The sequence below is a fragment of the Psammomys obesus genome, unplaced genomic scaffold (assembly GCF_907164565.1).
Source record: "Psammomys obesus unplaced genomic scaffold, mPsaObe1.curated_primary_1811, whole genome shotgun sequence".
Taxonomy (NCBI): domain Eukaryota; kingdom Metazoa; phylum Chordata; class Mammalia; order Rodentia; family Muridae; genus Psammomys; species Psammomys obesus.
Window position 1 is genome coordinate 90,751 of NW_026596440.1, and position 22,889 is coordinate 113,639.

The 22,889-nt window shown below is 40.6% G+C and overlaps 1 protein-coding gene across 1 annotated transcript in view; it reads right to left on the reverse strand.

Moving 5' to 3' along the window:
- LOC129669671 (zinc finger protein 729-like) overlaps positions 1–17,818 on the reverse strand; it is a 35,438-nt gene extending 17,620 nt beyond the window's left edge. Inside the window, 5 exon segments of the mRNA XM_055597979.1 lie at positions 8,322–8,774; positions 8,777–10,377; positions 13,869–13,964; positions 14,454–14,580; positions 17,726–17,818. Of these exon segments, the coding sequence (XP_055453954.1) occupies positions 8,322–8,774; positions 8,777–10,377; positions 13,869–13,964; positions 14,454–14,580; positions 17,726–17,731 (2,283 nt within the window). The 5' untranslated portion in view covers positions 17,732–17,818.
- Between the last annotated feature and the right edge of the window lie 5,071 nt (positions 17,819–22,889).

Here is a 22,889-nt window from a genome sequence, read left to right on the forward strand (position 1 = left end):
GCTGAAGAATCAGCTGTGATTAACAAAAAGTCCAGAACCGCTAAAGTGGAACCTTTCTTTTACTGAGACAATTAGTAACAGTCAGCTGGAGCTGAGAAATTAGCAGAGATTAAGAAGAGACCAGCATCAGTGAGGTAAAATCTTCTAGTTCTTCCTGAGTCAGCATTCATAAACTGTGGTCAGTTTGTACCTCACGCTGGGAGCTGAACCCGGCAGTGTAAGAGTCACCCAAGGTGGTGCTGGTTTTGAAGGCATGAAGGCATGAAGGGGGCCTGGAGAGCATCTGAGGCTTAGCACTGTGACAGGCAAGGAGAGCTGTGGCCTCAGTAGCTGTTGAAGCCCCAGAATGAAAGAGTCATGGAGAGAAGTTGAGGCTTGAAATCATGAAGACAGCGTAGATGCTATTGGTGAAAGCGCAGCCCAGCTGCAGCACCGCAGAAGTTTGGAGATGGCAGGACCATAGGATGACCACCAAAGACAGGAGTGGAGCTGTCTGAGCCTGGGAAACTATGTGTGTTGCAGAGTGTGAAGCGCGAGAAGTGACGCAGGCCCTTTGGAAGAACCCAGAAGATTGAGTGAAACCAAGATAATTGGACATTGAGTTATTTATACTTTTGTAGTTTGGTTTTGCTTTGTTAAGACTGTGGCTGTGTCCTGGTTCTTCCCTCTTGATGGAAGAAAGCATTTAACTTGTTTTTTATTTTATAGGAGCCCATAGTTGAGTGAATAAATTTTTAAAAATTTTAGGGTTTAAGAGAGTCTTTGGATTTTTAAAGAGGTTGAACTTTAAAGTATTTGAATTTGTAAGGACTGTGAGACTTTTTAAATTTATATTTTATTTTTATTTTTTGTGCACTGGTGTTTTGTATGTCTGCTTGAGGGTGTCAACCACCTGAACCTGGAATTACAGATAGTGTGGGCTGCCATGTTGGTACTGGGAATTTAACCCAGGCCCTCTGGAAGAGCAACCACTGCTCTTAACCACAAGGCTATTGCTCCAACCCCTGACTATGAGACTTTAAATTTATAAAAATGTTTCATATTGGACTGAAGAGATGGCTCAGAGGTTAAAAACACTCACTGCTCTTCCACCAGTCCTGAGTTCAATTCCCAGCAACCACATGGTGGCTTACAACTATCTATTGTGAGATCTGGTACCCTCTTCTGGCATGCAAGTGTACAGACAGAACTTTGTATACATAATAAATTAAAAAACGTTTCATATTATAATGTTGATGTTAATGTATAATCCTGGGAATGAACAAGAAAGGAATGGTTATGGCTTAACAGTGGTATGTTGACCAGAGGGCACTTGTCCTGGGTAGTTTTATGTTAACTTCACACAAACTAGACTCATCTGAGTGGAGAAAATCGCAATTGAAAAAATGCCTCCATAATGCCCAGCTGTAGGGCTTTTCCTTAACCAGTGATTAATGGGAAAGGGCCCAGCCCCATGTGGGTAGTGATATCCCTGGGATGGTGGTCCTAGGTTCTATTAGAAAGAGGTTCTGAGCAAGCCATGATGCGTGGACCAGTAAACAGCACCCCTCCATGGCCTCTGTATCAGCTCCTGACTCCAGGTACTTGCCCTGTTTGAATTTCTGTCCTAGTTTCCTTCAGTGATGGACTACAGGGTATGGCTTTCCTTCACGACTTGCTTTATGGTCATCACAGCAATGGCAACTCTAACTAGGACACCAATCATATGACTCAGCTATACCAAGTGTTAGTAAATGTCCAAAGGACTCTTAATCCTATTTCACAGATACTTGCTCAGCCATGGTCACTGCTGCTCTATTCACAATAGCTAATAAATGTTAACAACCGAAGTGTGCTTCAAATGATAAATGGATAATGAAAATGTGGTCCATATACATGATGGAATGGTATTCAGCAGAAAAGGAAATATAAATAATGAAATTTGTGGGTAACTAGACCTAGAAAAGATGGTATTGAGCGAGGTAACCTAGACCCAGAAAGACAAATATCATATGTCCTCTCTGTAGTTCCTAGTTCCAGATAGATGCTCAGATGTGAGGACTTAGTGCAGAAATCAGGAAAGTAAAAATGGACCATTCTCAGGGTTGAGGAGTAGCAGGAGACAACAGAGAGAAGAATAGCAGGATACAAGTATATGGTAGGAAAAATGGAGAAATGGACTATAGTGGGGGGTGAGTAGATAAGTGCAAAAGAAAGGAGGCAGGTAAGATAACAGTAAAAGTGTCTGAAAGAGTCATAAAGCATCACATTGTTAACTATCCACATTAAAATACCTATAATACACTGATTGTGATGCATAAATCACATTTATAGTTTAGAGGACTTTTTCCATCTGGGCTAATACTGTTTCCAAAAGCCAAAGATATCTCCAAAAATCCCTGCACACCAGGGATAGAAAGTCCTCTTTTGGCTTATTGGTCAGGGTTGTACAAGAGATCCTCAAACACTACAGGTTCTGATTGTTCCTGGTAAGGTAAGTCCCTATTGCAGAAGAAGACATGCACTGAAATTCACCAGGCCAAGAGGCCTCTGACATAGAACTGACCTGAATGCCTCCTCTCTTGGGATTAGCTTTCATGATAACAGAAGGCACCATGCAAGCTTCCAAAAAGGAGAAGCAACCAATAGTCATAGTAGGTACAATGTCTATGGACCACAGCAATGAACAGCAAGCAAAATAACCCTAAGTATGTAGTAGTGGCACTGACAATTTGGTGGTAATCAACAATTTCCCTAATTAGACTTAAAACTTCAACAGGAGGGGAAATTTTGCCTGATAATGGTAATGTAGCCAACTATCCAAAGAAATCATGGATCTTGGAGGAAAACCTACAACCACCACTTTTCTAACCCACCCAGTCTCTAACTACATTCTATATATTTGTCCCTAGGTGCACAGGAGGTGTGGTCCTCACCCTTATCAAAGAAACTTCTCTTTGCAACAGACAGAAAACCACTGACAATCAACATAGAATTGTGTATCTCAGTCCCAATGGTTATATTTTAAAAAACACTCCCATACTTAAGGCTATCATTACAGAAGAAGTGGCAGAAAGATTTTTAAGAGCCAAGGAACATTGACTTTGCTGTGAGACCCTGTGTCCTAGGTATGTCTGATTCTATAGCATAAAGTCTCAGCAACATGACTGAACATGATTGGAACAAGGACATGGTAACATGGATAGAAAAACACTCAGGAGACCTTAACCCGACAGAAATAACTAAAGGAAACTATGCAATGCTGAGAGGGAAAGGTATAGCCTTTCTCAGAGATGAATACACTAACTGGTTATCCAATACCAAATGGTGAGCCCTGAAAACAAAACACGCAATAGCTTATATTTGATACATTTATATAGAATATACAAATAATATATTATATGTAAGAAATAGAATACCAACTTAGAAGGTTGGATTATGTATTTAGGAATATATGTATGTATGTATGCATGTATGAAAGAGTGGTCATCAGTTTGAAAGAAAACAAGGAGGGATATATGACAAGGTTTAGAAGGAAAAACAGGAGATAAGAAAGACTATGATTATACTATAATCTCAAAAGATTAAAGAAATGCTATTTTTTAAGAGGAGCATAGAAAAAAAAATCCAGTTGTAATAGTGCTCACTGTTAGGTTATGCTAAAGAGATGGGAACACAAAGATCAGGAGTCAAGGCCAGCCTGGGCTACACATTTAAGAAGGTAGTGAGGTGGACCAGTAGTCAAGAACACTGACTATTTTTCCAGAAGACCCAGGTTCTATTCTCAGCACTAACATAGTAGTTAACTCCAGTTCCTGGTGGGTCCAAAGCCCACTTTTGGCTTCTACAGGCAATACATGTACATAATGCACAGACACATATGCAAGCAAAATAACCTTCCACATAACATTAAGATAAATCTTTAATAAAAAGTATAAACACACATGACACCCCTATCACCTTATGTACAACTCCTTTAGGTAATTGCCAGTATAGTCCAATGTACATGCTGCACATAAACTCCTTTCTTTACATATAAATAAAGATACCATTCATGAGGGAGATCATATTCTATAGAGATTGGAGCTGTGGAAAGCTATGAGAAAACATACTCAATGCTGAGTAACTCAGTACATAATACTATTAACTGTTGAAAATTATAACCTACTTTCTGATCTGAGGCTGAGCATTACACTGCAGAAATTGACCTCATGTTCCCTGTGTAGCTGAAGAGGACCTCACTTTCAGCCCCTAGTCTTCTACATCCTGAGCGCTGGGACTATAAGCCAACTCCATCATCCCTAGCTACCAGAGAATTCTGCTGTTTGTGATGTTTCTTGTTGCTTTGATATCTGACAAGCCATAAACTGAAGAAGAGGTTTGAGGGTTCAGTCCACCATGACAGGAGATGCACAGAAGGATGGGAATGAGGTGACACTGTGACTGAATGAAATAAGCAAGTAGAGAAACAGGAACGCCAGCGCTTGCCCATACTGTTCTCTTGCTTTTCATTCAGTGTAGGGTCTAGTCCAACTAACCTTTCACTTTCACTTCTTCATGCAGTGATGACGTAGAGACATTTTAGTACCTCTGAACCTGTCATAAATGGCCTGGACAGATTAACTGTCTCTAACAGCGGTGCAAAGCTCTAACTTTTTCACTGCTGTACCTCCATTGCTCAGCATTGGCTGGTTGTTTTTATTGGCAACACAGAGAACAAATGGTGGCATGTTTACACTAACTTGAGGCAGGTGATGCTTAGAATAAGCATCACAATGTAAGGCTCTGATTAAACCAGACAGTGGGGTAGAGAAATCAGTGTTTGAATGAACAACTGTAAATTGTATACATTCCACAACAGCAACCTTCAGAAAATGGAAAACAACACTCTGGCATGAGACTAGGGTTCCTAATATCTCTTTTTCAATACTGTACTCAAATTCTTAATTAAAGAAGGAAAAAATATAAAGCTAGGCAAAGGGAAAAATTAGAAAAAAAGAAATTCAACTATGCTAGTTTACAGATGATATGAGGTATACTAAAAGACCTGTGTACTCTACAAAGAAGTTCTAAATATGATAGTTCTGCCTACTTTTATGTCATCATGCCAAAAGCAAAATCTCATATAAGAAAATGCCTGTGGGCAAGCCTGTGAGGCATTTTCTTGACTGATGGCTCAGGCTGGAAAGTCCAATTCACTGTGAGCAGTGCCACAACTGGTTTGGAGGTCCTGGATGCCATAAGAAAGCATGCTGAGGGGCTAGAGAGATGGCTCCACAGTAAAGAGCTGGCTGCTCTTCCAAAGGACCAGGGTTCAATTTCCAGGACCCACATGGCAGTTCACAACTGTCTATAACTCTAGTTCCAGGGATTTTGATATCCTCTCATAGACATATGTGCAGGCAAAACTCCAATGCACATAATTTTTTTTTTAATTTAAGAATAAGAATATTAAAAGAGAAAAAAAGGAGGGGAGAAAAAAAGGAGGAAAGGAAGGGAAGAAGGAAGGAAGGAAGGATGCTAAACAAGCCATGTGGAGGAACACAGTAAGCAGCATTCCTCCAAGGGCTCTCTACGGCTCCTGCCTCCAAGTTCCTGCCCTACCTGATTTCCTACCCCGAGTACACTAAGTGATGGATTGTTACCTGGAAGCATATAATAAAATGAATTATTTTCTTCCCAACTTGCTTTTGGTGATGTGTTTTCTACTGCAATAGAAACCCTAACTAAGACAATGATAAACTGTAAAGGAATTTTAATCTATCAACATGAATCAGATCCAATGATCTATATGATCCGGATAGAATATACCCTTCGTAATCTTTTAATCCTACACAATGAAGATAAAGTTACTAACACAAGGAAGCCATGTTTAAAAGTGAAGTCTAATTGAGAGGCAGAAAAAGTGATGAATCAACGAAAGATTTGACAGAACGTGTCAGCAATGGGTTATGCCAACTTTCATAAGAACAGAACAGGAAAGAGAGGCTACTTAAGAGCAGGGTAGGGTGAGAGAAGGGAGGTTTTTACCAGAGGTTTTTTTTTTTTTTTTCCTGAGATAGTTTTACAGAGACCGGTTGCAGAGAGAACAAGCTAGACGCAGGAGAAAAGAGAACAAGCCAGAGAATGAGAAGAAACCACAAGATTAAAACATGCTGCTAGAATGAGTTTGAGGCCTGAAAGAGCAATTGAGTCAGAAGCCAAGAGAAGCCAGTTTGAATCAGGCAGGTAGGAGAGGAGTTAAGGCAATAAAAGCAGAGTTGAACCAGCCAGTGAGAGTTCAGAAAGAGCTAGAAATCTAGAAAGGCTTGGGAATGGCATTCATCTCATCACTTCATCTGAGAAATAAAAACATTTACAATAAACACTGTCAATAAAAAATAGCTGTTCTCAAAATCAACGTGAAATATCATTAGCTTTTATAAACATCAAAAAGATACTTGCAGGGAAAGTAATTATAGAAAGTAGCACCTAGTCACCATAATCTTAAAATTTTTTTAAAGGAGATACATCCAGGAATGGCCCTAATGAAAGAGGTGAAAGTCTTCTGTAAACATTTGAAAATATCAAAACGCATCACTTACAGGAAGACATTATAAGACAGAAAGACATGTTCTGGGATTTGCAGAGCTCATTTTGTAATAAAAGCAAATCTATACATTCAATGCAATCCACAGCAAAATTTCAATGACAACGAACTAGGAAAAAACACACATCAAGGGTGTGAGGACAGCTTTTTCAATAAATACTTCTGGCAAAATAAGATATAAAGTTTCTCAACAAATTCTCTGATGTATGAAGAATAAACAACTTCTCTTAACATTTGGACTTTCAGGGTTTCTTTTATATACAAATTTAAAATGCTGTAGATTAGAACTGTTCAATACTTATCCAGTATCTTTACTCTCACAAAGTTCCTCTCTAGTATGAGTTATTCAGTGTTTAATTAAGTGCAATTCAAAAACCTTTTGTCATATTCTTTGCATAAATTGGGCTATTCTCCAATGTGAATGCTCTGGTGTCCAGTGAAAATTTAACAAATCTCAAGGTTTCGTGTCCTTACGTCCCATATAGAGTCTGATGACAAGTATAAGGAAGAGTGTAAATCCTTCACACATTCAGTGCTGTCTTTGATTTCTGTTTCCATGACCCCAAATGCTATGGCCCCAAACAATTTAGAGGAAGGGGTCAACTTAGAGGAAATATATTAAGGGGACACAGCATTAGGAAAGTTGAGAACCACTACCGTAAAGGAAAGCTATGTATTTCTTTGCTTCCTCCATTGTACCTGAATATGCTCTATCACCAAGAATTCGAGGTTTTTTTTTTTTTTAATTATTTATTATGTATACAATGTTCTGTCTGCATGTATGCCTGCACACCAGAAGAGGGCACCAGATCTCATTGTAGATGGTTAGCAGCCACCATTTGGTTGCTGGGAATTGAACACAGGACCTCTGAAAGAACAGTTAGTGCTCTTAACCTCTGAGCCATCTCTCCAGCCCCCAAGAATTCTTATATAACCCAGGAACACTTGCCCTGGGATGGCACGCCTTACGCTTGGGTGGACTAATGTACATGACTTAGCAATCAAGAAAACCCCTCCTAAATATTTCTATAGACTAATCTGATGAAGTAAAAAACATAGTTGAGAGTCCATCACATAATATGGGGCTGTGTGATACAGACATCTAGAGCCGATGAGGACATCTGCACCTGCAGGTTTCTCACCTACGGCAATTCTTTGGTGTTGATGAAGACGAAGTATTATTTAAGGCTCAGGCACAGCTTTCATGTGTAGAGAGTGCCTCTGCAGTATGAAGTCTCTGTAGATACCTAATGTGTGAAGAACAGGTAGAGAGCTTGCCACCTTGATTGCTTTTGTAGGCCTCCTCATCAGGATATATTCTCTGATGCTTACATAGACATGAGGCATAGCTCAACCATGGTCCTTTTCTGCATGAGTAGGGTTTCTCTCAAGTGCAGATTACCGAGGATGAACCAGAACTGAATGATTACTGAAACCTTGACCACATCCAGAGACTGTTGTCATTTAAGATATGAAGAAACATTAAAAGCCTGTCACTCCCTTCACGTTTGACTGACTGGTAAAGCACTTGCCATTCTCCCCACGTACATGGCTTCTCTACTCCCTACATTCACTTGCGCTGTGTAAGATCTGAGTGATCAGCACAGGTTTTACCATATTGTACACACTTCTATTCAGAATGAGTTCCTTGATATCTTTTAAATCCTGAGGACGTACAAACTTTTTAATGTTGTTTGTAGGATTTCTCTCCAATATGAACTGTCTTGTGTCGAGAAAGGGTATAATGATTAACAAAGGCTTTGCCACATTCCCCACACTTGAAGGCCTTCTCTTCAGAATGAATTGTTTTATGTACCTTAACATATGAAGAACACGAAAATCTTTTGCCACATTCTTCACACTTGTACGGTTTCTCTCCAGTATGAACAAGCTTGTGCTGAGTAAGTGTATACAGCTTACTAAACGCTTTGCCACATTCCCCACACTTGTAAGGATTATCTTCAGAGTGAATTCTTTGATGTGTTTTAAAGTCTGAAGAATAGGAAAACCTTTTACCACACTCTTCACACTTGTACGGTTTCTCTCCAGTGTGAGCTATCTTGTGCTCACTAAGCACAGAGGGCTTAATAAATCCCTTTCCACACAGGTCACACTTGTAGGGTTTCTCTCCAGTATGAACTGTCTTGTGTCTCTTAAGGGTTGTACGTGTACTAAAAGTTTTGTGACACTCTTCACACTTGTATGAATTTCTCATACATACTTCTCTCCAGTATGAATTTTTTGGTGTTTTTTAAGGTCTGAAGTAGAGTAAAACATTTTGCCACACTCTTCACATTTATAGGATTTCTCCCCAGTATGATGTAATTTGTGCAGAGTAAAGTATGAGAGAGTAGAAAAGGCTTTTCCACATTCTTCACATTTGTGTGGTTTCTCACTCATGTGAGTTCTCTTGTGTATAGAAAGTTCTGGGAAAGTACGAAAATCCTTGCCACATACTTCACATTTGAAGGGTTTCTCTTGACAATGAATTATTTTATGTCTCTTCAGTTTTGAGGTACAGGCAAACATTTTGCCACATTCTTCACATTTGTGGCATTTCTCTCCAGTATGAACTATTTTGTGCTGAACCATGGAAGAATTAGTAGAAAAGGCTTTTCCACAGACTTCACATTTGTACAGTTTCTCTTGACAATGAAGTCTTCTATGTTTCTTCAGTTTTGAAGTAGAATAAAACATCTTCCCACATTCTTCACATCGATAAGACTTCACTCCATTATGACTTAACTTGTGCTGAATCAAGGAAAAATTATAAGAAAAGGCTTTCCCACATTCTCCACACTTGTAAGGTTTCTCTCTAGAATGGACACGCTTGTGCTGAGTAAGAGAATAAAGTGTAGAAAAGGCTCTACCACATTCCTCACACTTGTAGGGATTGTCTTCAGAATGGATTAATTGGTGTCTTTTAAGGGATGAAGAGGAGGAAAAACATCTGCCACACTGTTCACACTTATAGGGTTTCTCTCCAGTGTGAGCTATTTTGTGCTCAGTAAGCTCTGAGGTCTTAGTAAATCCTTTTCCACAAAGCTCACACTTGTAGGGTGTCTTTCCATTATGAACTGCCCTGTGTCTTCTAAGGGCTGAGTGATTACGAAAAGCTTTGTGACATTCTTCACAGTTATATGGTTTTTCTCCAGTATGAATTTTTTTATGCTCCTGAAGGTGCGGAGAACTGTAAAACTTTTTTCCACAGTTGCCACAATTGTAGGGATTCTCTTCAGAATGAATTCTGTGATGTTGCTTAAGGAATGAAGGATAGTAAAAGGATTTGCCACATTCTTCACACTTGTACTTTTTCTCTCCAGAATGAAAACCTTTATGTTGGTTAAGGAGTAAAGCAGAGGAAAATGCTTTGCCACATTCTTCACACTTGTGTGGTTTCTCTCCACAATGAACTCTTTTATGTTGCTTAAGGAATGAGGGGTCATAAAAAGCTTTGCCACATTCTTCACACTTGTAGGGTTTGTCTTCAGAATGAATTCTTTGATGTTGCTTCAACATTGAAGGATAGTAAAATAATTTCCCACATTCCTCACACTTGTAGGTTTTTTCATCAGTATGATTTTTCTGATGTATAAAAAGTGATGAGCGACTAATAAAGGCCTTATGACATTCTTTACACTTGTAGGGTTTTTCTCCAGTATGACGTCTCTGGTGTATCGAAAGAGTTGAACGAGAACTAAGGGTTTTACCACATTCTTCACACTTGTAGGGTTTCTCCCCTTTATGAATTCTCTGGTGTTTAATAGGTAGTGAGTTGCTATAAGTGTTACAATCATTGGGTGTTGTTCCTGTTGAAGAAAAATTGAGATATGATCAAAAAGTAAGTAATATTCTTTATACTTATAATGCTTTTTTTTTAATGGGGAGATTTACTCATACATATTTAACCACAAATCAGAAACTATGGTATATTTCAACACCTATTGTCACCAGGGCCAGGAAGTCTCAGAATGACCACTGTATTTCTTTATACCAAAGCCAAGCTAGTCCTTCTGGTGCTTGAAGGGGATAGGTATAGATACTTTTATCTGCTCCTGATTCTGGTAATAGGAAAAAATCTTGACAGGAACTCCTTCCCTGGGTCTCCTAATAGTAAAGATGTTGATTGAAGAAGTAATGGAAAAAACTATTGTGGCTATAAACATGTTTTTTTGTTTGTTTGTTTTGTCCGAGGTGTAGTATATAGGACTGATTCAGATCGTCCACAGCAGTAGACTATTTGCCTCATTCGGACTCTGACAGGAGCTCTTAGCTAGCTGCAGATAGTTTAAATCTGAGGACTCTGAAGAAAGAATAACTGCCAAAAGCCCAGAGTATTGGAACTTGGAGAAAGAATAAGGCTCTTCCTGCTTCTTCCTTGCTGTTCCTGGTTGCTGTTGTAAGACAAAAAGTTGGAGATCTCCTGAAATGAGGACTGGACCGGCTACAAGGAACCCCATGACCCTAACCAGCAGGAAGCAGCTAAGAGAACTCCACCCTCTCTCCCATTTCCCTTTCCTACCTGGTGTTGGTAGGAATTGGGGTGGAGTAGTGAGAAAACAATCAAAGAAATATAAATAAAAGTTTTTAAAGTATGCCAACATGTTTCCGTTAAATCCGTGTTTTATGTCATTTCTGTGGATGCTGAATGAGTGACTTCATTGTTCACTTCCTCTATGCTGTCTCAGCTGTTGCTGTATGTCTCAATTTTTGTCCCTTTCCCTTACTTTCCTTATGGAACAGTCAGCTCACTGTCTGAACTCACTTTGGACTGGCCCACCGGAAGCAGCACAGGATCTTCTAACCTGAACAACTACCATCTTCATAAATCTAGCTGTGCCTGCTAAAAATAATCACAGATGGGCTTGTTAAAGGTTAACATTCTAGCTGGGGTGGTGGCCCACACCTTTAATCCCATCACTCAGGAAGCAAAGGCAGGCAGATCACTGTGAATTCTAGGACAGCCAAGGCTACCCTGTCTTAAAATACAAAACAAAAACAAAGAAAAAAAAATCCTTCAAAAAAGGATATAGGCAAGGTCATTGAACCCTCACCTGAGTTTCCAGTCACTCTTGCCAGACAGTTACATGGAACTGGGACTCAATTATATGAGGTTTCAATGTTTTATAGAGACAGTAGGGTACACAAGCAAGAAAACCTAATACTGGTTGGGGGTCCACCTCTGCAATCATGGGAAAGCTTTTCTTTCCTGGGTGCTACATAAGAATAGATACTGTCTAACACCCTCCCCTTTGGGAAATGCTAAGTTTACTTGTTAATGTTATTATGTCTCATTTGAAATTACTTAATTGGAGGGGGGGGGTATGTAATGTTCACATGGCTGGTCCAAAGGTAGTGAGTAATCGCAAGGACTCGTTACAATTAGTTACCAATTGAACTCCTGTTCTATACTTTCTGTCTCTGGATTCTTGTTTACAGAGAATGTTCTCAGTTTCAAGGTTATTCATATCTCTAAAACTCTTCCAGAGATGTAAATTTTCTCTTAGGATCAGTGAAATCATTTTTAAAAGTTATAAAAGACATAAATTTGAGGTTCTATCTCTAAAAAGGGGGGTTAAATTACTTTACATAAGATAAATTAGGTAAATAAAGAGGCCAAAACCATTAAGGCTTTAAGGAGTCACAGTAGGTAGCTCCTTAAAAGTTGTTAAGTTCAGTGGTCAATTAATGCTAACAGGGCCAACTTAGACATCTATCTAGTCACTTAGGTATTTGCTAACTTTTTTAACCTTTAGCCATTGGAGAAACTGAGTCACGACAAGAACTGTAGTAATAATTAATTGTATACCTTTGTATTCTTTACAGGTGTCGTTCATAAAGGTCTTTACTATTTTCACTTCTGAATGTATTCTTTTTTTGTTTTGTTTTGGAGTTTTTGTTTGTTTCTTTTGTTTTGAGACAGGTTTCTGTGTATTCCTGTGTATCCTGGAACATGCTCTGTAGACCACTCTGGCCTCAAACTCAGAGATGTGCCTGCTTCTGCCTCCCAAGTGCTGAGATCAAAGACGTAACCCACCACCATCGGCAAATGTACTCTTTATGATCAAACAAGTTATTAATATAGAGTATTTGTGAGATCGATTTAGATTTTGTAAAAGTACACAATGAAGGTATCAGAAAAATAAACTTTCCATTCTCTCCATGAACTGTATTTATGGTTTAAAGTTGATCTGGTATAAAAGAGCTTCAGTATAAAAATTATGATTTTTTTTTTAAGGCTCAAAATTTTAACAAGGATAACTTACTTTCATTTATAAAATTCCAATCTTATGAGAGTTATGAGAGTTAATTTATTGTAAATTGTTATAAGAAAGATAATTTACACATAACAGTTAAAGATGAGCCACCTTATTAGCAATTGTACACTTTTAATATAGCCAAAATTATGTTTGTATTCCTACTAAATATCAGTGTACTCATTTACATGAACAATGTTAGAAGGAAAGACTGATATCTACCTGCCTTTATACTGTCTACATGTAATCAAAGTTAAGCCTAATGCAAATATCTCAAATTTAAGGTCAACAAAACATTTATAGCTCTGATATATCTGAAATATTGTGTTCATAAACAAAAATTTTCAGAGTTAGGATGAATATTTGAGAAAATTTAAGTATTTTCCTAAAATTAGAGCCTCACAACTCTTTAAAATACTGAAAATCTATTGACTTCCAAGAAAGCCATACAAACAACTGGATTTCCACCCACTCTCAGCTCTGGTGACTATATCTGCTGTGAAGAATGTTCTCATACAGCCTCAAATGTAGCTTTGGGATATCCACTGTTTTATAACAGAAAGCAAACTGTTATAATCAACAGATATGAAACCTTGAAAACTCCTGAGCCTTGGAGTGTTCAGGTATGGTGTAATTGTGTGTATGACTTTATGAACCCAGTCATGCTTCATTTCAGTATAGAGAGTTCTTTTTGGATGAGCTTGCTTTTCAAAGTCAGCAAATAAATGACTGTTAGTCTGATCCACATTGAGTGTCATTTTCCTGTGTCTTAGGTTACAATGTAGACACACAAAAAAAATGAGGAACTTTGCAAGGTCTTGTATACAAGCAGAGTTCACCAGAGGGGAGGAACTAAGCTTACACACTAAAACTATTATAAATGTCTGAGAGGTGACTTTTCATCACAACAGAAGACACTAAAGGCAATAGCTTAAAAAGAATTTCCACAACAATGTAATGTCTCAATGTGCATGGTAAAGCCTGTCTTTCTGTTCTATCTTGGGACTTCTCATCTCTCCTCTGAGCCCCTCTTTCCTACCCACCAAGGTACACAGTGGCTGCTGCTTGTTTCTTCACATCCCAAGGCCCTTGTCTTTGCTCCAGAAATGTCACCAGTTGTGGCTTACAGCCAGCAAGACCTGTTTGTGGGAAAAGGAACAAGACTGTTTAAATGTTCTTCTCACGGTAAGTGACATGCCCCTTCAAGTACAGTGTTTATAAGGAAAGAGATGATGCAATAAATGATTGCAGACAATTAGTTCCTTAAATGGTTTGGGACAGGTATACTACAATAAAGGAATGTACACTGTCCAGATTCTGAGTTTCATTTAAAGGAAAAATATTAAAACTGAATTGTCAAACACTGTACTCAACAAGTGTGCTCCATGCCTCATTTCCTTGAATTTCTAACAGTGCAGGCAACATAGACAGGTTAAACACACAAAGATAAACAAAAAAGTACTTCTTAGCTAAACAGCAACCTGCTTCATGTTTTTTTTTTGTTTTTTTTTTTTAAAGGAATATGAAACTCGCAGTTGAAAAGCATAATCTTCTGTGACATATTGCACAAAGTGGGGAAGCTACATGTTGAGGGAGAAATAAAACTTTACTATAAATGCAATCCTCACCAAGGAACACAAGGTTGCTGTAATTCTCCAATATTACATCCCTGTACAAATTCCACTGAGCAAGATCCAGGCATTCCCACTCTTCTGGAGAAAAATCAATGGCCACATCCCAGAAGGACAGCACTTCCTGAAATAAGGACCAATAAATGGTATTATAGTTTAAATGAATTAAAATCATCTCACATCATCACCCACACAAACAGTAGCACTCAAGGAAAAGAGTTTGGAAGATATATCTGGACACCATGGAGACTGGAGTCCACCCTGTAGAAGAGGAAGGAATTCCACCTTAGAAGTTGGGCTTATTAGAGTGAAACACCAACCAAATGAATGGACTGAACCTAAGCCCCTTACACAGAGGTAGCCAATGGACAGCTCGGTCATCATGTAGGTTCCCGAGTAAGGGGAATGGGAGCCAACTCTGGCATGGACTCTGTTCCCTGCTTTTTGATCACTGTACCCTGGCAGGGCTACCTCACCAGGCCACAGGGGAAGATGATGCGTTCAGTCCTGATGCAACTTGATGTACTGGGGTGGATGGGTGGTGGGCTCTTCTTCTCTGAGGAGTAGGGGTGGGGGAATAGAAGGAACAAGGAAAAAGGGTGGGAATGGGAAGAGAGGAGGGAGGGGGCTAGGACTTGGCTGTCAAATAAATAAATAATTAAAATTATAAAAAAGTTGGGCTTATTGTTTGTATATAGTAACACCACATGCAAACCACAGTGGAGGACATGCTTGTCACTATCAAATGCAAAGCTGGAAGTCTGTTCTGGCTAAAGTACCAAGAAGCATTCATTACACAGTAGAACCCAGGGTACAAGGAAAGGGATGGCATCCAAACAACAGAGAATGAGCCAGGAATATAAACCATAGACAGCTGCATCAGGCAACAAGAAGCTCAGAGTGAAATGGGAAATCATGGGAATCTCAGATTCTAATGAGCCAACAGAACTTAAGCACATGTAGTTTTTTTTTTAAATAACTCGTTTTCTATTCCATGTACATTGGTGTTTTGCCTGTATATATGTGTGTGTGAGGGTGTCAGATCTTGGAATTATAGACAGTTGTGAGCTGCCATGTGGGTGCTGGAAACTGAATCCAGGTCCTCTGAAAGAGCAGTTCGTGTTCTTTACTGCTGAGACATGTCTCTAGTCTACAACTCAACTTGATGGCGTGCATTTCTGTCATGCTACTGGCTGTAAGAAACCTGAAATGAACCATAAATTTAGCCCATCTATAAACTATGTTTAAGTGTTTTCTCCTGAGCTTGGAGAGATGGTTGGGCACTTTCAGAGGACCCAGGTTCAATTCCTGGCACCCACATGGCAGCTCACAACTGTCTGTTACTTCAGTTCCAGGGGATCCAACAGCCTCACACAAACATACATGCAGGTAAAACACCAGTGCACATAAAATTTAAAAAAAATAATTTAAAATATGTAAATGTTTTCTGACACAGACTAGGGTAGCCTTGATTTTGCTAGAGGATAACCCTGAGCTCCTCCCTCCCCCTTGCAGATGAGAGATGATAGGGATGTGCTCGAAAGTAGGCTGGTGTTTTGTTTTTTCTACCACAGGTCTGTTTACTACAAAGTACATGAAAGTATACTATAAAGTATGGTATACTTTACTATAAAGTACATTACAGAAAGGTGTGTATGTCTTAAGCGAGCATGCTGCTGAAGCATCTGTAAAGAAAAAGATACCAGTTTTGATGGACAAGGCAGTGTCCTTTCTCCACCTTAAAAAACATAAAGCTTGGGCTGGAGAGATGGCTTAGAGGTTAAGAGCACTGGCTGTACTTCCAAGGGTCCCACGTTCATATTCCCAGCACCCACATGGTGGTTCATAAACCATCTATAATGAGATCTACTGCCCTCTTCTGGCATGCAGGCATACATACACAGTCAGAATACTGTATAAATAATAAATGTTTTTTAAAAACTGTAAAGCCCAATGCTACCATGTTTTGTAGGTTATTAACATTAATGAACAAGTGTCTGTTGTTTTAATTACAGTGGCACAGAAAATGCTGGTATTTAAGGCGAGCCTATGATTTCTAAGAGTAGACTTCAGTGTCATGAGCCAGTCTCCAGCTCACAAACACTTGGTTTGACTGAAAAGTGGCAAAACAGGAAGTCGAATAAAGAACAGCGTGAGCAGCCTACAATGTGCCAACCACAGGACCCTGAGTGAGCCAGAGCTCTTCAAGCCCATCTTTTCCTGTCTATGACAGAGTATAAGTGCTTGGAGATACACCCCAGTAGACCTCTACAGGGACATCACAGAACCTGCATGCCACACTCAGTGTCAGAGTTGGTTGAAGAGAAATACAGAAGCATGGAAGACAAGTCTATGAATGGAGAGAGTGCAATTACACCGCCTGTCAGGTCTGCAGGGCTATTTCTTCCACAGACCTCAAAGCTCCCTTCAATACTAAAGATCCCTAGGCCCACATCTGCCCTCACACCAGCTCATGTCTCCACCCTGAAAGGGGTCCACACTTCCAACATCACAGTCTGATGGAACAGGGTGACTTGTTAGCTTCTATTATTTTTCACCCCGCACTCTAGGATCAACATTGCTGCGACAATACAAAGCCCAGCTGATCCCCTTTATGGCAATATTCTGCCTCCCTACGGGATTGTTCCTGTGAGGATTCGGCTCACAGGAGTGGACATGGGGTATGCCTGTTCCGAGTAAACCATAATTAAAATAAAAGTTCCAAAGAAAGCAGGATAAACAGCACACACCTCAATTTCCGCCACAGGACCTTGGCCATTTGGTGAACTTCAGTCAACTAAAACAAGAATCCTGGCTATACCCATAAAGAACAGATGAGACCAGATCTCCCGTCGCCTAGATGTCCTGAGAAAGCCGTGTGAGAATGGCTCGGCAGCCAAAGACAGGCTTCCACAGCCAAGCTGTGATGTGAACCACCAACATCACCTCCAGCCAGTCAGTCAGAAACCCACCCAAGCAATACTGGATCTTCCAATCTTTTCCATTCCTGAAGTACCAAACCCGATCTCCTGACCCAAAAGCACAAGGAGGTTAAAGGCAGCAAGATGCCTTTTTACAAGGTGGCCACTGCCAGCATTAACACCATCGCCTTCTCCCAGCTCTAACGTGCATGCTGCTGAGGTCCAGGATAGTTCCACACAGCACCTCTGAGAGGTTTAGATTTCATCCTCCGCTCCCTACAAGCCTGGCTACGCCACGCCCACCCCGACACTTCCGGCTTGCAAGGTTGCGCTGCACCCTGAACCAACCTCCATGTCAGAAATGAATCCAGAGAGCAGAGCCGGACCGGGCTCTCGCCAGAGCTCGGGAAGGACGCCCACGTGTTTACCAAAAGCTGAAAGGCTGTTTCCATTGTAGTTCCTGTTTCGTCACGGTCACTGGGACTACATTTCCCAGAGGTCTTGAGAGTTCCAGGAACCATGGGAGAGAGATTTCTGCTGTTCTGGGTTTCTGCTCCTTCATCAGCAGAACTGGCTGCAGAGCAAAAGCTGAGTCAGCAGCTGGGCAGGCAGCCTCAGGGAGTCAGGCTGCTTTTTAAGTTCCAGAATTACAGCGCGAGGTGTTTGTTAGTACTGTTTAGTCTTTCACAGTAATGTTTAGTAAGTTTGCAAGTCATTTCTGATCCAGAATAGCCAGAGCTGCCCACTGAGGGACCAAAAGAACAGGGACTGTTACCAATTACCATTTATGTCTTTGTCTCTCTCTCTTTCTATGTTCAAGTGTTTCTTTTTTCAACCACAGGAAAAAAAAAATTTTTTTTTTTCTTCATCACTCCCAAACGATTAGCATAGAAACAACAGGTTTCTCCCAAAGCCATACAGGGTGCCCTTATCTTGTGAGAAGCCTAAGCAGCCCTAAGTTTATAGGACCATTTCTGTAAGAGATACAATTTTTGTTCTAATTCAAAGGCAGAAACTTGTAATACTTCCAGGTCCTGATCAACCTCCCTACTTAGCTTTTAAAAGTTTCTATCTCTCTTGATAAAAGCTGATGTTTCTAACGCTGTCAAGCCAGCTGTGCTGGCTCCACTGTGTCTATAAGGACAGACACAGTTCTTTCTTTGTAGTCTGTGGTCCATATTAAAATGTGGGTTTTTTTTTTTTCCTTTTACATTACATAAAGCATCAGAATAAAACACATTAATTAAACCATTAGATGTTGAGCCCACTAAATACTCTCAGGGGCTTGGTAATATTGCTATTGTCCAGATGAGTCAACCCACAAGGAAGAATAATAGGCATCAGGATAAGGTTTGGACATTAGATAAGTTCCAGTCCCTTATATGTCCTCTAACATTGATTTGTGCTGCCCCAGTTACAGTGAGCTTTGTCAGTCAATGACTGACACTCTAATTATTTCCTGTTCCTATGTAGTGTGGGGGCTGAGGGCCTAAGCATAACCAGTAATCCTGGCCAATTTGTAGCTGGAATGATGAACCAAGCAGTGGCTCTTGTCAAGAATGGAAAATAGGGATGGAGATCCCTCAGCCTCCACAGTTGGAGGTTGAACTCTGGCCCTGGGTATGTTAAGTGCTTTGGAGAGGAGAGTTGTTTGGGGCCTTGGCTTAGCTCCCTGTTTGTCCTAGGTGGAATCACCAGTCTTTGACAAGGGAAACATAGTGGGAATTTGGAGGTGGGTAGGAACTCTCAGATAGTCCAATCAACAGCTTTATGGAGGACTGGAGGATCTGTAGTTACTTAGGAAAGAAATTGTTAGACAGTTGTTCTGCCAAGTATTGGTATCTGAGCCAGGGAAGTAGAAAGGGAGGTCTTCTAAACATAATCTCAGTGGGTGCAACAGGCCCAACACAAAACAAAGGAAGGAGGTCCATCTACCTTTCATTGGACTCTGATGAGAGTTTTGTTAGTTTCTTTTAACTTCTTGTTCATTCTTTTTACCTGCCCAGAACTCTGAGATCTTTATGTAATCTGAAGTTTGTAATCTATCCCCACAGCTTTCACCATTAAGAGTTTTGGCTATGAAAGCAGGGTCATTCTGAGACCCCAGTTTCCGGGGGTGGGGAGAGGGAGAGGCAAATCGGGGGACCGAGTATTAGAGGATCTGTTAAAACTACTATTTGAGCAGTTTCAGTCAGGCAGAGAATGCTTTCACACACACAGAAAAAAATATGCAAGTACTTAAATCCTCCTCTGGCAGACTGGATTTCTGTGAAGTTGATTTCCCAGAATTCACTGGCATATTGGCCTCTCATTTGGATCCCTTCCTGGGAAAGAGCTCTCAGTTTTGGATTCACTTGAGCACAAACCTGGCATCTGGCTGAAACATCCCATAGTTGGCTGTACAGTCTAGATATAACATGTGTTGGTATGAGCAACTCAGAAAGTTTGGTGGACCTAGATGAGTTGTTAGGCCCAGGGAGAGCCTAACCAACCGCCAGCGAGGCAACTGAGAGAAACTCGGAGACAGATCCATGTAAAAGAAAGAGGTTTATTCAGACCATTGTGCAATGGGGCCTCCTTACAAGTCAGCAAGGAATAGCCACAGGGGAGTGGGGGGAGTGGGCAAAAGCCTTGGGTTTTTAAAAGAAAAAGCATGGGGAGGTGTGGGGTTGCAAGCTTGTCAGTACAGAATTGGGTCATTTTAGGCACCTAAGTGACCAGATGTCTAAAGGATATCTGATCTTTAAGTTACACTGGGGATGTCTTATGATGTGCAGATTTGGTCTTAGGTAGGGAGCGGTTGACCATCACATTCTGTGACTTCTCTGAGAAAAGCAGAGTGAAGAGCTATCTGGGTGTGACCTTCTGGACCGGTAGCTGGGAAACCCTATCTTGTACTGTGCCGGAGCCAGCCAGCAGAGTCGAATGGTTCTTGAGTCGGGAGTGAGGATTAAAATTAATAAAAAATAAAAATAAAAAAACCCACACAGCACACAGGAGGCTTTTTAAGAAGGTCCGGACTCGACAGCTACAACAAAAAGCCGCCTTAGTCTCTGCAGCAAAACTAACAACAACTGCCAGCCCTTTAGCAGCAACTGTAGGCCTGTCTTTTTATTGTAGTTTTTAAGCCAGAGTAGAAACATCTCAGAACAATGGGTTAATTTCCACAAGAAGCCTGAGGAAGAGGTGTGATCTTCACAAGCTATCCTATCTGCTGTCACAAACAAAAGGAAATGGACCTGCAAATTTTTCCTGACTTAGTGAAGGTCTGGTAAAAGCAGTCTCTCCACTGAGATTTAAATATCAAAGCAGCTGCCAGAGGCACCACTCAGACAGTACTGCTGGTTTGGACCGTTTGCAATAGGGAGGAGACATTGGGAGCAATCTTTTGCAACAGGGAGAAGACCTGGGTGTATTGCTTGGCCTAGTTTAATTTTTTTTTACAGCAGGGTGGGTCTTGTTCCAATTCATCTGCCTCTTCTGTCTTCATCCTTCTGCTTTCTGGAAAAGTGCTGAGAGAACTTAGTTTAACATGGGGTATAAAATTCATATAAAGAGACCTGTAAAGTTAACTTGTTTCTCTCAGAGCAGCCTGGAAAAAGCCAGTTGCTGGAGTATATAAACTGAAGATGTGACCATTCCAGGGTATGGTTGAGGGAAATGTTTTCTTATAGATATGAGAGAGTGAACAGCCAGAGGCATCTGTAAGAGTCTAGAGAAGAGAGAGAAAGTAGTAAATTAAACATGGCCAGCAGACTGGACTTGACCATGAGGAGTTTGGGATTGCTTCTGGAGCCTGCCAGCGAAGTCTGACAGTTCCTGAGTCGGGAGTGAGGATTGAAATAATTAAAGCAAGTCACAATCACATGGAATTGGCTTGAGAGGGCTGTCAGTATGACTGCAGCATGGGTTTATTCCACAATTCCTTTTTCATAGGCAATGCAAAAACAAGTCACATCATTACAAGAAAGAAGTTTGTGGAACTTCCAAACTTGTTTTCTAAAACTACTTCCCTATAGCAGATATGGTCCAAGGTCACACAAATAAGTTCTAAGGAACTTGGAAAAACTTCCTCTTTTCTCTGTCTCAAGGTGAAGACCAGGGTGAAAACCTGTTTTTCAATAAATAACAAAGCAGCTTGACAAACAAGCAGCTCTCTACAGAGAGAGAGAACAAAAGAGAAAGAAAAAGGGAGTGCAGGCAAAGAAGACTAAGAGAGAAGGGCAAAAGAGAGGGGCCAAGAAAGGAAAATGAGAGAGGGAAGGAGAAAGAGAGAGAGGGCACAGCGGGAGCGCAGAGAGAGTGCTTGGCCCATATGGCAGTGTAGGCCCATGAGCTGGAGAAGTTTAGAGCAGGGGGAGTTTATGCCTGCTATATTTTGACCTCTTACAAAGGGGATGAATAGTATCACTATTGAATATAGAAACTATTATAATATATAATTATGCTACTCAACATATCTGGTACAGGGAAATTAATTTGGGGAAGGGAAAGGGGAGAGGATTTAGGGCCTCTAGGAGGAGAGGTATAGGCAGATAATTGGACAGGTAGACAGGCAGACAGACAGATGAGGACAGAGCCATGAGTTCAGAGGACACAGAGAGAAAACATGGGGACAGAGAGAAGTTTAAACACACAGATAGAGACAGAGACAGACTGAGAGAGCTGGGCAGGTCCTTTTATCTCCAAACTGCACCTGGCAGTTGCAGCAGGTAATGACAGAAGACATTGCTAGGACCCTGAAGGCAAGACAGCTGAATCACCTGTATAATAACATTCCTATCTTTTTGTTGAATTAAAAATGATAAACTAGGACCAGTGCTCCAACCAAGGACCTAGACACCCTGCTCAGATGTAGCCCATAGGCAGCTCCGTCTCCAAGTGGGTACCCTAGTAAGCGGAGCAGGGGCTATCTCTGACATGGACTCAATGGCTAGCTCTTTGATCACCTCCCTTTGAGGGGTGCAGCCTTACCAGGCCAAAGAAGAAGATGATGCAGCCAGTCTTGATGGGATCTGATAGGTTCTCATACATAGTAAGAGGACTAGGGGAGGGGCATAGGGGGAGAAAAGGGAGGGAGGGTGGAACTAGGAGGAGATGAGGAAGGGGGCTACAACTGGGATACAAAGTGAATAAATTGTAATAATAAGTAAGTAAGTAAATAAAAACCTTAAAAAATAATAAAATAGGAAAGGGAATGAGGATGTTGTGTTCAGAAGGACTGCTTTCTATGCAAGACAAGTTAAAGTATATAAATGTAGGTTCATTGGAAGCAGCTCTTGGCCACCATGTGGGGGAGGAGAAAAGAGAAAAGTGAGTAAAAGCACTAAAATGGCTAGCACAAAATAATTAATTTTTAATTTAATTAAAATAATGTAACTGATTAAATACATGCCTTTGATTCTAATACTTGGGAAACAAGGACAACAAATACGTTTCTGATGAGCTCAAGGTCAGCCTAATCTACAAAGTAAATCCAAGGCTGCCTGGGCTGCACAGAGAAACCCTATGT